At 30.0% G+C, this 15,691-nt stretch overlaps 1 protein-coding gene across 7 annotated transcripts in view; it reads left to right on the forward strand.

Annotated features, from left to right (window-relative positions):
• Positions 1-12,926, forward strand: part of LOC143193379 (monocarboxylate transporter 12) — a 60,643-nt gene extending 47,717 nt beyond the window's left edge. For 2 of the 7 annotated variants that reach the window (XR_013005001.1, XR_013004999.1), the window contains exons 4-9: positions 1,149-1,375; positions 1,438-1,645; positions 4,859-5,185; positions 6,779-6,970; positions 9,681-10,179; positions 10,853-10,999. Coding sequence is in view for 2 of the 7 variants with exons in the window: in XM_076399560.1 (XP_076255675.1) it covers positions 1,149-1,375; positions 1,438-1,645; positions 4,859-5,185; positions 6,779-6,970; positions 9,681-9,826 (1,100 nt within the window). In the remaining 5 variants the exon portion in view is untranslated. Of the gene's footprint in view, positions 1-1,148; positions 1,376-1,437; positions 1,646-4,858; positions 5,186-6,778; positions 6,971-9,680; positions 10,315-10,852; positions 11,000-12,779 lie in introns of those variants that run through there. The other 5 variants (XR_013005000.1, XR_013004998.1, XM_076399560.1 and 2 more) reach the window with 3 other exon arrangements.
• Positions 12,927-15,691: the final 2,765 nt, after the last annotated feature.

Consider the following 15,691-nt stretch of genomic DNA (forward strand, 5'->3'; position numbering starts at 1 on the left):
TAGTTTAAATAAAAAAATCTTTTTATAACTGAGGTTGTAATGTTTGTCGATAATATTTCAAAAATATTCACGTGATTTTATTATTTTATAGAGATATGAAGTATTTTCAGAAATGGGTCTGGAATGTTGTTTTGCTCTTTTATATTTGTTATTTTTGATGTATATGTAATTGCGATATATTAATATACATTCCAATGTAATTTTTCTAGTAATTTGATGGGACATACATATAATGTACCACTATAATTATGAATTAGAACAAGAAATTAAAGAGTAGTATTACACCCGTATTTTGACTCACAATTAGGTTAGGGTCTAGACATCAGATAGTATGGGGTTACGATCAGTTTTTTCCAGGATGAGAGAGGAATTTTGTCCATGAATTAACTTTAAATTGATAAAATAAATCGTGGAAAATGATATGGTTAACAACATAAAATGTACAGCAGAAACAAAAGTAAACATTATTTTTAAATCCTTTAGGGTAGATCAGTCTCCATTCAGTTCCTGTTTTAATTTATTAAACGCTTTTATTTTAACTTTTTTTCATATTGTTCACTTTGTAACATATTGTTCTTTTGTTCTTTGCTTTCTGTTTGTTTTTCTCTTTCATACGTTTATTGTGTTTTGTTTATTAATTGAGTCTGTGTATTTGTGATTCGATCTTGAGATTTCTATATATTTTGCTAATTATTAATTGATTCATATGTTTCTACCTGTTTATATGTCCATTTCATTCTTACTATATATCAAGATAACGTATTCTCTCTTAGAGTTCAGTTAAGGTACCGTAAAATTAATTATGTATATATATATATATATATATATATATATATATATATATATATATATATAGGGTTATTTATAGTAATATATTCTGAGATTATTTTAACAAACAGCTTTATTGATTACCTTGATACACCTATCTAAATTTTTGAAGACTCCAGAAACGAAATAATGAATAATCACTCACATACACACATACATTTTTTTCTTTTCAACCAACTTTCATTATTGTACTTAACACATACGCCTTCTTTTAACTAAAGAAGAAATACTTTAACAATATATATATGGAACTTATGGAACAATATGTAAATTTTAATATAATATATAAGATAATACACATATATTTTAATTATTTTCAGGAATGGGATTGGGACTAGTTGCATCATCAACATTTTTAGCCATCAGCGAGTACTTTACCACCAGGAAAAGTACTGCTGTTGGTTTATCGATGGCTGGCACAAGTACCGGTCAAATGATAATGCCCATATTTGTTGGGCTTTTACTGAAAAACTTCGAATTCAGCGGTACCACTTTAATATTGGGCTGTATCAGTTGCTGTGGTACTTTGGGAGCTTTATTATTTAAGGTATATGAGTATTAGTAATTTAGTTTGATTTGTTATATAAAATGTATTCGTTTATGTTATAGCCGATGTTTTGTTGTAAGAAGACTACTGATCAGAATGTAGAAAATGGAAAATACGATCTCAACAGCAACACCGACTTAAACGAGTTCGAGAATAAAGAAAAATCTGCTAAGGATGAGTCTCAGACTTTATTGGAAAAAGATGCCAAACCTATTATTCAAGAAAGCAACGGAACAAACGCTAATGGGCCCGTCCAAATTGTTTCCAGTGGTAAGTTTTATCACTTTTTTTCATTTACATCAATTTGTCCATGATTTTAAAGGATATTTTTATTTGCAAATTTAACAGCTCAATTGAAAAGTCCCCTGCCTATCTTAGTAAAACACATTTTTTTGCCAAAATTGGTTTTTTTTCTTCAACATAATTCTCTTCAAGGTTAATACACTGATTATAGCGACCCTCCAACTTTTCGATCAGTTTCGGAGATCACCTCTTCATTCGTCAAAAATTTCTTCCCAGCGATCATTCTTCTCTGAGAACTGAGAACAGAAAATAGTCGCTGGGGGCCAGATCTGAAAAATATGGTGTATGAGGAAGCAATTGGAAGCTCTATTCATGGATTTTTGCCATCGTTTTCGCTGATTTGTGTCACGGTGCATTGTCTTGGTGAAGCAGCTTTTTCTTTTTCTTCAAATGCGGTCGTTTTTCGGCGATTTCTCTTTCAAACGGTCTAATAACGCTACGTAATGGTCGCTGTTGACGGTCCTTCTTTTTTCAAGGTAGTTAACAATAATTATTTCATGCGCATCCCAACATACAGGCGCCATAAACTTGCTAGCCGACTGTTGCGTTTCCCCACGCTTTGGAGCGGATTTATCCTGTGCAGTCCATTCGGATGACTGTCGATCGGACTTTGGAGTGAAATGATGGAGCCATGTTTCATCCATTGTTACATATCGACGCAAAAACTCAGGCTTATTAAGCTTGATCATCTTCAAACACTGCTCCGAATCAGTAACTCGTCGTTGTTTTTGGTAAAAAGTGAGCTCACGCGGAACCCACTTTACACAGAGCTTTCTCATAACCAAATATTCGTGAACGAGTGAATTCGTACACGTTCAGGTGATATCTTTAGAGTGTCTGCTATCATTCAATTAATTTTGAATTTACGATCATTCAAAAACATTTTGTGGATTTTTTAAATGCTTTCGTCGGTAACAACCTTTTTTGGGCGTCCAGTGCGTTCATCGTCTTTTGTGCTCATTTCATCACGTCTAAACTAGCATACCAATCCTTGACGGTTGATTTTCCTGGGACAGTGTCCGGAAACTCGGTATAAAGCCAAATTTTTGCTTCAACTGTATATTTTCCCTTCAAAAAGCCCTAGTTTATCAATACGCGAAATTCCTTTTTATCCATTTTTTTCACCATAACAAAAGCTGCTTCACTCAAAATGCCATAATTCACAAACTAATGATCTGGCAGGTGTCAAGTTTATACACGTATCTTTTGAGGGTTAGGTCTAAATAAAAAATATATGTATCTAATTCTAGTAGCGCCATCTATGTGTCAGGCCAGGGACTTTTCAATTAACCTGTTATCATGGTATTTTGACGGTGGTTTCTTTTCAGTCAGACCAACGAAGTTGATTGGGAAATGATGATTGATATGAACATTTTGTTGGAAAAGTATTCCACTTTTAATGATTTTTACTCTGCCTTCGATTGTATAAGTTGGACATCACTTTCGATAGCTCTAGAGTATGAATATATTCATCTCGCCATTGCGATTTATAAATACCTCAAAATTAATTTACAGTTTTTGTTCTTCAACTAACAGCCTTTTTTGACGTTAAAATCTGCTATATTTAGAAAGTAATGACGAGAAAGTGTTACGCGTGTCAAAAAATACCGAAGATTATCTAAAAATACCGACAAATATTTGGCCAATCAACTAGCTAATATCAATAAAAAACAGTTTGCATAAACAATCAGATAACAGAGGTATTAATCACGCTCTCTCATAAAAATGACGTTAACTTGTATTAGAAGTGACAGCAAAAATACAATCTTAATACTTACGTAAACCAATTTTTGATAAACAAGTTATATATTGTGTTTTATTTTCGGAGATTGTTGTGATATAAAAAAACATGTTTGTTTGTACCTAAAAAAGTAAAATTATCATCAGTTATTATATTAAATTAACCATTCGTGTATTAATAATTAAATATACAAATGGTTGTATATCTGTCTGTTGGTTATAGTGCGATAACTATGCATCGATTGAAAGTTTCTCTAAACGTTTTATTGTTTTTATCTTTTATTTTACATCTTATAAATTACTTCAGTGTAATATCTGTGAGATAATTTGAATAAATTATATGAACAATTTTCAATTACTTATTGTCTATTGCTGACTGGTGTATTTTTCTGACAGAAAGAAATTTAATTATATTCAAGACTCACTTGATTAACACTGTTTCGATAGAAACAGTACGACACAAGCTTCACAAATCTAACATTCATCGAAGGGGTGAGATTGCGAAACCTTTTACAACTAAAGCTAACGTCAAAGAAGTTGTAAAACGGTCATATGTTAAAGCCATAGAAACCAAGATGAGTCGTCGTTTACATTGTTTCTTACAAACAGCCAGGTTTATGTATTGAAAACCCCTACTACAGCTTCCTACAGTCAAGCATGGGGAAAGTTTCGTTATGATTTAGGAGACAATATTGTGATATTTAGCTGATCCTCTTACACACTTCCTCAATTCTTGATGATGAAGCCTGATAGCATGTTGCTGCCAAATATTTCCATATTCCGATATGATAATGCGCCCGTACACATAGCCAAATAGATTCAGTCTTGGCTTGAGGATATTCAGAATTATCAAATATCTTCCATGGCCGGGCTAATTGTCAAACTTCACATAAATGAATAGCTATGGAAAGTTTTAGAGCAGAGTGATGAATGACTTTCCATCTTCATCATCAAAGGAATTGGCGAATGTTTTGGTACAAAAATTCTCAGCAAATTATAAACTTGTACTTAACTGATTCCATCTACGAAAAAATCCAAAGATCACTGGCATAAAAGAATCATTAGCTTAAGTAAGCTCAGTTTGTAAATGTAAGATTGCGAAGAAAATATTGCTAAGACAAAGTAAGGATTTTCTAGATATGTATTATTTCAATTTCTGTGTTTTACTGTCTTCTTTCGAGACTTGTACATTGCTAACTGTGAGACCACCTTAAAAGGGTTTTTTTTCTTTGATGAACAGTAGAACGATAAATAGTGCGAAAGAGAAAGATGGATCTAAATATGCAGAATGAAATGTTGTTGAATCATTATTATCTGAGCTTATTATCATTTTTATTATTATTTTACTTTCCAGATGCTAGGAAACTAATTACTTCTTAAGATCCGAATAATGATCGTTTTGTTTTGATGCCTTGATTAAACTTTATTTCTTAATTTCAGAAAGCGTCGGTCAACAGAGATCATCGTGCATTAAGAAAATCATCCAGACGTGGGACCTGCATCTGCTGAAGGACTTCCGTTTCGTACACATGTCCCTTGGTCTCGGCCTCGCCTACGTCAGCTCCATCAGTTTCAGCACGTTCTTCCCCATGTTCCTGCAGGACGAGGTCAAATTCGATATGTGGCAAACGACGACGTGCATGACCATATTGTCGGCGTTCGATATTGCCGGACGAATGACCATCTCGGAGATATGCAGACGCTTGAAACTGGGTAATCGGTCCCAGTTTATGTTGGGCGCACTGTTATTGGCTGTTTGTCGGTCAGGTAAGCATCGTGAATCAACTTATATTTAGTTTAAGATAAGTCATCTCGATTTTTATTGCATAATACGATGGTACTTAATTATAAAGGATTTTTCATGAGTTGGAATAGGGGTAAAGATGTTAACAAGAATTTTTTGCTTGACTGCAGACAGCAAAGGTGTTAGGGAAAGTCACAGCTAGTTTATTCATACTTTTTGTTGACAAACTTTAATTATTTGATCTTATGAATAAAGATAACGTGTATTAGGGAGCGATATTCATTGCTAAACGAAATAAGAATAAAGGGCTCTTACTTAAGTACACTACCAACAAATTTGCAATAACATTAAAATTTTAGTATTTAAAAGGTTTAAGAAGCATTTGCTAAAATTAAATAATGTAAATGAGTGATAACTTTTGCTGCTCGTATTATTTAGAGGTCATCTACAAAACATAAAGTATGCTATTTTAATGAATATAAAAAAAATAACAGTCCAAACTGAATAGTAGAAGTGCCCATATGTTGTATCATTATCGTTATATTATTATACGGTCTCCTAAAATTATTCAAGGTTACAGTTTATTAATCTTTTAAAATTAAATAATGTAAATGAGTGATAACTTTTGCTGTTTCTATTATTTAGAGGGCATCTATATAACATAAAGTATGCTATTTTAATGAATATAAAAAAAATCAATAACAGAATGTTCCATCGGATACTCGGTTGTTTTAATGTTAAAATAAATATTTGTTAGTTTCTGTTCCTCTTGAATTTTATGAATTGTAGGTCCAAACCCAAAATTATTCATGGATACAGTTAATTAATCCTTTAAATTTAAATAACGTAACTGAGATATACCTTTTGCTGTTCCTATCATTTAATGGACAGTTCCAAAACACAAAATATATAATTTTAATGAATAAGGAAAAATATTCAATAACAGAATGTTCCATCTGATACTTAGATGATTTAATGTTAAAATAAAATATATGCTAGATCCCGTTCCTCTCGAATTTTATGAATTTTAGACCCAATTATTCATGGATACAGTAAATTCATCCTTTAAAATTAAATAACATAAATGAGGTATAGATTTTGCTGTTCCTATAACTTAGTGGACCTCTACAAAATACAAAATATACTATTTTAATGAATAAGGGAAAAATATTCAATAACAGAATGTTCCATCTGATACTATGTTAATTTAATGTTAAAATAAAATAAATTGGGCACCTACAAAAGATAAAATATTTTATTAAATAAAAGAAAAATGTTTAATATTAATAACTGACATCTGACACTCGGTTCATTTAGTGTTAAAATAAAATATTTGTTAGATTTTGTTCTCGAATTTTACGAATTGTAATTCAAAATTATTCATGGACACAGTGAACTAATCCTTTAAAATTAAATAACATAAATGAGTTATAACTTCTGTTTATAGACGCAATAAACTAATCCTTTAAAATTAACTACCATACGCTTATATACGCCCTTATTTATTGGACGTGAAAAATTGTGTTGTTTAAAAACTAGTAAGTGAACTTTAAAATTTTCCGAAAACGTCCTCGAAAGTAAGTACGACTAAACCGGTTAACTTTATTTAATTTTAGTGCTGGTGTCCCTCACTACGTATAAAATGGCTTTATTCATGTCAGCCGTTGTGGGTTATGTTCGAGCGGTTACGGTCATCAATCAAAACTTGGTCATTTCGGAGTATATACCTAAAAATGAACTACCGTCCGCCGTTGGTCTTAATATGTTCGTCAAAGGATTCTTTGTCATGGCCGTGGGTGAACCCCTAGGTAAGTGTATTAAAACTCTTTATTGGATGAAATTTATCATGGTAGAATTTTGAGATGTTGCCGGTATATCATGATATATTTAGTTAAAGTTGGTAAACATTTACGCACTCCTTACTATAACTTAATATACTTAATGAAATTTGATTTGAAGGTTTGGTTATATTTTAAAATTCCTTTATTATATATTAATGCTGGATGTGTCGGCAATTTCTTACCGATTTTTTGGATAGTGTAACAAAATTCTTTATTGGATTGAACCTACCGTGGTAGAATTTTAAGTTGTTACCATTCTATGCTTTATTATGTCTTTTGTTAATAAGTTGGTAAAAAATGAAGTATTCGCTACCCTAATGTATTTATTTAAAATGTATCCCAATATGTTTTCTGAATTTTTTTCCGAATTATATCAGGTGTGTCGATAAATAATTTCGGTTTTTCCACTAAAGTAATAAAGTTTAGTTTTTTAGTTAAGTTTTTCCATTAAAGTATAAGCAATTTGATTCTATAGATTTTGCCCATCACTTAGGCAACTTATGGATACCATTCCAAAAGAACCATTTCACTTTTGATCAAAACCATCCATCGAATTATTTTTCGGATCAGTCGGATGGAGCCAGATCTGGAGAGTATGGCGTGTGCGATAAAACTTCCCGTTCATCGCCAGTTATTAATGTGTACTGAATATACTTTGTTCGATATATGTGATATCTTTCTTAATCCTATTTCATGTTTTTTTACATAAATTGTAAGTTGTATTAATATGACACGAGGTACTTAAGATAATTAAAAAAAAACACATTTTTCCTTACACTAATAATTTTAAAATATCACATGATTTATTTAATTTTATAAAGGTGGACTTTAAAAAAAGGATGTTTACCACATTCTGTAATGTTTTAGATAATGTTACAAAACTTATTAGCAATATTTTGAAGTAGTTATATAAATACCAACGTTATCAATGTTTGTTTACTCGCATATCGGTTCATATAATATTTCGGCTATTACGATTGTTTATTAAAAACGATATTTTGCAGGAGTATATTTTTAGTCTATTTACGTTGCAATATTGGTACTAAACAAATATGACTGTTAAAGCAGTGGTGTAGTCGAGAGAGTTGTATTTTCGTTCTCCTTACTATCAAACGTCTCTAATGCATGAGTTGGAATCTTGTGGGGTGCTAATCAGGAGAAACCGATAATATATGTAAAATCCGTTAATTGTTTTGACTATATTCAGTTTTACTTAGACTTGGCTTAATTCTACCCTTCTGAGGTACTTCTGTCTCTAATTTTTCTTCTCATACTCACTTTCACTGTCTTGTGTTCTCTATGCTGAAGTATCCCACCTTTCAATGTAATTTTCCAGTGATTTGTTATGAATAGAATTGAGAAAGCTAAAATATATACTTTACAAAACATATACGTTTCATATTTATTATTTCAAATTCTATACGAAATGTGTAGTTGTTAGTAAAAGGAAAAGAACACAAGACGTATCAAACAAGATTTTTTCGATTAGTCAAAAACTGCTTTATATCCCTGATTTAGCTCCACTGGATTTCTCGTTATTCCTCCAACTCCTGAAACTATTATTAAAATTTTTGATAACAGTGATAATTTTCTCAATCTTTAAGGCCTTTTTGAAGTTACTAATGGATTAGAAGTTCATATATTCATAGGCCTTTAACTTTTGAATAGTTTGAAATTATGAATAACTTTTTCCAATATGTATATTTAAAGTATTATCTGTAATTTTGTTTATTTCTGGTGTAAAACATGGATAGCGTTTGAAACAAGCCTATAAATTAATAATTAATAATTTTTAATTTCCTTTGGGAACTAAATAATATTAATATTAAAATATAAAATACTAAATACCAATACCTATACCAATATTGAAGTAGTTTTTATTTTAGTTAGCTGTAAAACTTAGTAAACCCAAGTTTTCAAATTAAACTCGTAAAACAATATATCTTTTTGAAACCACCAAACACATAACAGAATTCTTGCAATTGATGTATTGAAATTATCACAATCAATTTGGTTTTCATCACCTACCAGAATATAATATAAAAACGATTTCCTTTAATCTAATATTTCACGAATCACTGAACAATCATTTTGTTATTTCAACATTTAGTCAATCACTATTGTTCTTTGTTGTTTCTCAATCTTTAGATTTGTTCATTAAGTTTCTTTTCACGCTGATTTATATTTTTAGGCAATTTTAATTTCCACTATGTTAACAATAGTTATGGCGATCAATTTTGTAATGAGAATATTTTTAATCTAATGCCGAAAAAATGTATATTTTATATTTCGACCAACTACACATTCTTCATTCTATTATTTATTATATAAGATGGCTGGAAGGATAGTGGTATATTTTTTGCAACAACAAAAAGTTAATTTATAATATGGCAGGATTATGTATGATTAGTTCCTACTCATAATATCGTTTTTTTAAATATTTTTTTTATATTTATTTATTCAATATTAATCGCTTGACTTCTATCACTGAATTTATCACCATCTCATATTATATACAAGCTTAAAGTAGCATCCTGTATGTTCCATATACCGTGTTTACTAAAACCTTTACGAGTAATTACCACAACTAATAATCCTACAAATTATTAACAAAATTAATTTAAAGTTCTTTGTATACTTTGATTCTTGCTCTAATATTTATTTATTCTTATTACAGGTATGTTGAAAGATGCCTTTGACTATGATACATGTATTCACCTGTTGGACATCATCCTCATATGCATCGTTGTCTTCTGGTCGATAGAGATCCTCATCTACAAAAGACGAAAAACTAACGAAGCCAGTTCATCCAGTGAGGCATAGTTTCCTTATTTTTAATTTTATTTATCTGTACTTATATTAATTAATGAGATTTTTGAAGTACTTTAACCGATCCAAGCTTGAGACCCTTAATTTTTCTAATAATAAGAATCAGTATATTAAACACAACCTTATACGAATCTAGTACAAATGAGGAGACTGGATTTATAACATACACTTGTACATATTGTTATATAAAGACTGCTATATACATTTTAGTTAATATAGTTTAAGCCCACGTTCTATAATGTTGAATGTGCTGATATTATACAAAAACATGTTTCATCCCTTTTTTGTTATCAGTTATATATGTATTAATTTTTTCATATTATATATTAAAGATACTTAGGTTATATGTATATATTATTGTATAAATTGTAAGATATTATTTAGAATTTGTTAATATTTGATAGATATAGATAGTCTTTTTTGCTAATAATATTTTGGCAGCAGATACTTTAAATGTGTTAGAAATAAAGGTGCATTTTTTAGACGAATTGGTGTTTTATTTTATTATTCTGATATATAGGGTCCACAAATAAGTTTTCAGGTTTTTTTACAACTTCGAAGATTTGAACATTCTTTCGATGCCATATTTATGGTTTTGAAGTTCCCTGTAGAGCGACTCATAAAGTTTCAGCAAGCTTCCCTTGAGATTGCTTTGAATCTTGCCATGGTAATCTTTCCTAGTCTTTCTGATTTTGTCTTAGTCGGAAATATTGGGTTAATTTGGAAACATTACGTTCAAAGCATCTTTAGATATTTTTTAAGACCTGTAATGTTGCTTTTAATGTATCAAGTTTCTAACATAAACTACTAGTTCTTTTAGACGAACCTAGACAGATATTTCAACTTTCACTTGTACATGTTATTATATAGACTGCTATATATATTTTAGTTAATATAGTTTAAGCCCCTATACCATAATGTTGAATGTGTCTATATTATACAAAAACTTGTTTCATCCTTTTTGTTGTTATCATTTATATATGTATTAATTTTTTCATATTATATATTAAAGATACTTAGGTTATATGTATTTATTATTGTATAAATTGTAAGATATTATTTAGGATTTGTTAATATTTGAAAGATATATTGGTCTTTTTTGCTAATAATATTTTGGCAGCAGATACTTTAAATGTGTTAGAAATAAAGGTGCATTTTTTAAATGAATTGCTGTTTTATTTTTTATTCTGATATATAGGGTCTACAAATAAGTTTTCAGGTTTTTTTTTTAAACTTTGAAGAATTGAACATTCTTTCCGCACCATACTTATGGTTTTGAAGTCCCCTGTAGAGCGACTCATAAGGTTTCAGCAAGCTTCCCTTGAGATTGCTATGAATCTAGCTCGTGGTAATCTTTCCTTGTCTCCCTGATTTTTTTTTTAGTCCGAAATATTGGGTTCGTTTGGAAACATTACGTTCAAAGCATCTTTAGATATTTTTTAAGACCTGTAATGTAGCTTTTAATGTATCAAGTTTCTAACATAAATTACTAGTTCTTTTAGAAGAACCTAAACAAATATTTCAACTTTCACTTGTAAATGTTTTTATGTAAAGATTGGGATATATATTTTAGTTAATATAGTTTAAGCCCCTATACCATAATGTTGAATGAGTTTATATTATACAAAAACTTGTTTCATCCTTTTTTTTGTTATCAGTTATATATGTATTAATTTTTTCATATTATGTATTAAAGATACTTAGGTTATATGTATTTATTATTGTATAAATTGTAAGATATTATTTAGGATTTGTTAATATTTGAAAGATATATTGGTCTTGTTTACTAATAATATTTTGGCAGCAGATACTTTAAATGTGTTAGAAATAAAGGCGCATTTTTTAGATGAATTGGTGTTTTATTTTTATTCTGATATATAGGGTCTACAAATAAGTTTTCAGGTATTTTTAAAAACTTTGAAGAATTGAACATTCTTTCTGCACCATACTTTTGGTTTTGAAGACCCCTGTAGAGCCACTCATAAGGTTTCAGCAAGCTTCCCTTGAGATTGCTATGAATCTAGCTCGTGGTAATCTTTCCTTATCTCTCTGATTTTTTCTTAGTCCGAAATATTGGGTTCGTTTGGAAACATTACGTTCAAAGCATCTTTAGATATTTTTTAAGACCTGTAATGTAGCTTTTAATGTATCAAGTTTCTAAAATTACTAGTTCTTTTAGAAGAACCTAGACAAATATTTCAACTTTCACTTGTAAATGTTTTTATGTAAAGATTGGGATATATATTTTAGTTAATATAGTTTAAGCCCCTATACCATAATGTTGAATGAGTTTATATTATACAAAAACTTGTTTCATCCTTTTTTTTGTTATCAGTTATATATGTATTAATTTTTTCATATTATGTATTAAAGATACTTAGGTTATATGTATTTATTATTGTATAAATTGTAAGATATTATTTAGGATTTGTTAATATTTGAAAGATATATTGGTCTTGTTTACTAATAATATTTTGGCAGCAGATACTTTAAATGTGTTAGAAATAAAGGTGCATTTTTTAAATGAATTGCTGTTTTATTTTTTATTCTGATATATAGGGTCTACAAATAAGTTTTCAGGTTTTTTTTTTAAACTTTGAAGAATTGAACATTCTTTCTGCACCATACTTATGGTTTTGAAGTCCCCTGTAGAGCGACTCATAAGGTTTCAGCAAGCTTCCCTTGAGATTGCTATGAATCTAGCTCGTGGTAATCTTTCCTTGTCTCCCTGATTTTTTTTTAGTCCGAAATATTGGGTTCGTTTGGAAACATTACGTTCAAAGCATCTTTAGATATTTTTTAAGACCTGTAATGTAGCTTTTAATGTATCAAGTTTCTAACATAAATTTTGAATGTGTCTATATTATACAAAAACTTGTTTCATCCTTTTTTTGTTATCAGTTATATATGTATTAATTTTTTCATATTATGTATTAAATATACTTAGGTTATATGTATATATTATTGTATAAATTGTAAGATATTAGTTAGGATTTGTTAATATTTGAAAGATATATTGGTCTTTTTTGCTAATAATATTTTGGCAGCAGATACTTTAAATGTGTTAGAAATAAAGGTGCATTTTTTAGATGAATTGCTGTTTTATTTTTTATTCTGATATATAGGGTCTACAAATAAGTTTTAAGGTTTTTTTAAACTTTGAAGAATTGAACATTCTTTCTGCACCATACTTTTGGTTTTGAAGTCCCCTGTAGAGCGACTCATAAGGTTTCAGCAAGCTTCCCTTGAGATTGCTATGAATCTTGGTCATGGTAATCTTTCCTTGTCTCTGATTTTTTCTTAGTCCGAAATATTGGGTTCATTTGGAACCATTATGTTCAAAGCATCTTTAGATATTTTTTAAGACCTGTAATGTTGCTTTTAATGTGTCAAGTTTCTAAAACTACTAGTCCTATTAGACGCACCTAGACAGATATTTCAACTTTCACTTGTACATGTTATTATATAAAGACTGTTATATATATTTTAGTTAACATAGTTTAAGCCCCTATACCATAATGCTGAATGTGTCTATATTATACAAAAACTTGTTTCATCATTTTTTTTGTTATCAGTTATATATGTATTAATTTTTTAATATCGGATTTGTTAATATTTGAAAGATGTATTGGTCTTGTTTGCTAAAAATATTTTGGTAGCAGATACTTTAAATGTGTTAGAAATAAAGGTGCATTTGTAGATGAATTGTTTTATTTTTTTATTCTGACATATAGGGTCCACAAATAAGTTTTCAGTTTTTTTACAACTTTAAAGAATTGAACATTCTTTCTGCGCCAAACTTATGGTTTTGAATTCCCCTGTTGAGCGACTCATAAGGTTTCAGCAAGATTCCCTTAAGATTGCCATGAATCCTGCTCATGGTAATCTTAATTTCAGAATATACAATTAAAATAAATTGTATATATGATTAAAATATATAGGAAAGAATGTACACCATATTATATATCATCAGGTGCATCGGAAAAAAGTGTAAGTTCAATGTAAATATAATAAAAGAACTCAACACTACAAAGCTATTGTAATTATGTATAACTTCTTCAATTTATATTTATTAAGATAGATGTAAGGCGTCTGTAAGATGTACGTAAGTATTATAATATTAACGGAATATAAATTATATCTGGTTACTATTTTTGTTTTATTATTTTATTTATATTAATCAAATATTATTTCTAATAATAAATATCTATTTATCATATTTTCTCTGTATTATTCGGCCTCAAATAATCAATATTATCGACTACATCTTTTCGAAAATAAACCGGAAAAATAATTTGGAATAGAAATTATTTTGAGATGTGTTCATGTGCTATTTAGGACGAAGGAGCTGCTAAGACCTACTGAAGAGCTGCCTGATGGAATTTCATGTCACATGTTATTTCAACGTACTCTCGTAAATTTTTATTGAAGAAAATGCGATGATATTGAATAAAAAATTCATATTGTTATAAATTTGAATACAGGTTAACGAGTATAGTAGTAGCTGCAAGTGTAGTTCTACAGAGAGTTAACCTATTATAAAAAAACTTATAAAAATTGAATAGATGTTTTCTTTCTAATTTTATACATTTTCCCCATCACTGTCCAATAGTTGCAGTTTAATGGCTATGAGTAAGCTTTTACTGTGTGTGATTTTCTTCATTAGATAAAATCGTATATTTTTTTTTATATATACTTTAAAGTCTCCGTTTACCAACGAGGGTTTATCTAGACTGGACCTACAGATTAACGTGGGTTTTGAACCACGGTCCTCGGTATTAAGCCTACTAACCGGCGAGTGACCAACCTAGAAATCATCCCAGAAGACATCCGGTCTTACCCAGCCTGGCTACTGGCGTGACTGGGATCATTTTCCTTGTTGGATATTGCACTCTTACCTAAGGACAATCATAAACATAAATTTACGACCATGCCTTAGCAGGATTCAAACCCGCGACTATCGCAACAGTAGCAGGGCCGTTCTGTCGCCTTTACCACTACGCCAACCAAGCCGTCAATAGACAGTCTTGTTAACTACTTTAGTTTAAATTCTAATATAACTAGCCAAAAAAATGTTATAGTTACCATGGGTAATTAACAGTTACGAATAAACTGAAAAACAACATATTTTTTTAGTAAATAAGCGTGGCCTAATACAAAAAACAAATTTGCGAGATCTGACGGGAGTGTAGTATGGAAACTGGTAAATATCCAATGTATTTTCATCGTCATAGTGAAAACATTATTTGCCTATAAAATAAAACTGGTTTTTGCTTATTCCAGGAAAGTGCAAAATTTCGTTACCCGTCAACATCAGCTTTATTAACGATATATGTACAGTGCCCTTGTGTTTCACGTAGCAATGAAAACTAATTAGTCATTCTTTATGACAATATGTCATTAATAATGCCACTCTACTAATTTTCCTTCCAGAAATTTTCACCTCTGTTCATATATATATATATATATATATATATATATATATATATATATATATATATATATATATATATATATATATATATATATAATACGAGGGTGGTTCACATATCATCGAGACAAATACTCTGACACGTTTATTTACTATTGAAAACATTTACAAAAGTTGATATTTTTGCTAGGTATTTCCCCTCACTAGTTACGCATTTTGTCCATTTTTCCGGAAATTTTTTGATTGATTCCGATATTGTATGGAGCGTGAGACGCGCGCTATTACGGCACCTCTCTATTGGAATGCTCCTCCGTTTCCATCGATAAGCGGGTTTCACGTATGTTTTCAGAAAGTTAGAGCAGTATGAAGCATTAATGGTACGTTGGGTGCGCAGCAAATCGACGTACAGCAGATCTCGCCGACCCCGG

Source organism: Rhynchophorus ferrugineus, unplaced genomic scaffold, assembly GCF_030347505.1.
Source record: "Rhynchophorus ferrugineus isolate W39M unplaced genomic scaffold, kcgeb_rfMv2 rfM3, whole genome shotgun sequence".
Lineage (NCBI taxonomy): Eukaryota > Metazoa > Arthropoda > Insecta > Coleoptera > Curculionidae > Rhynchophorus > Rhynchophorus ferrugineus.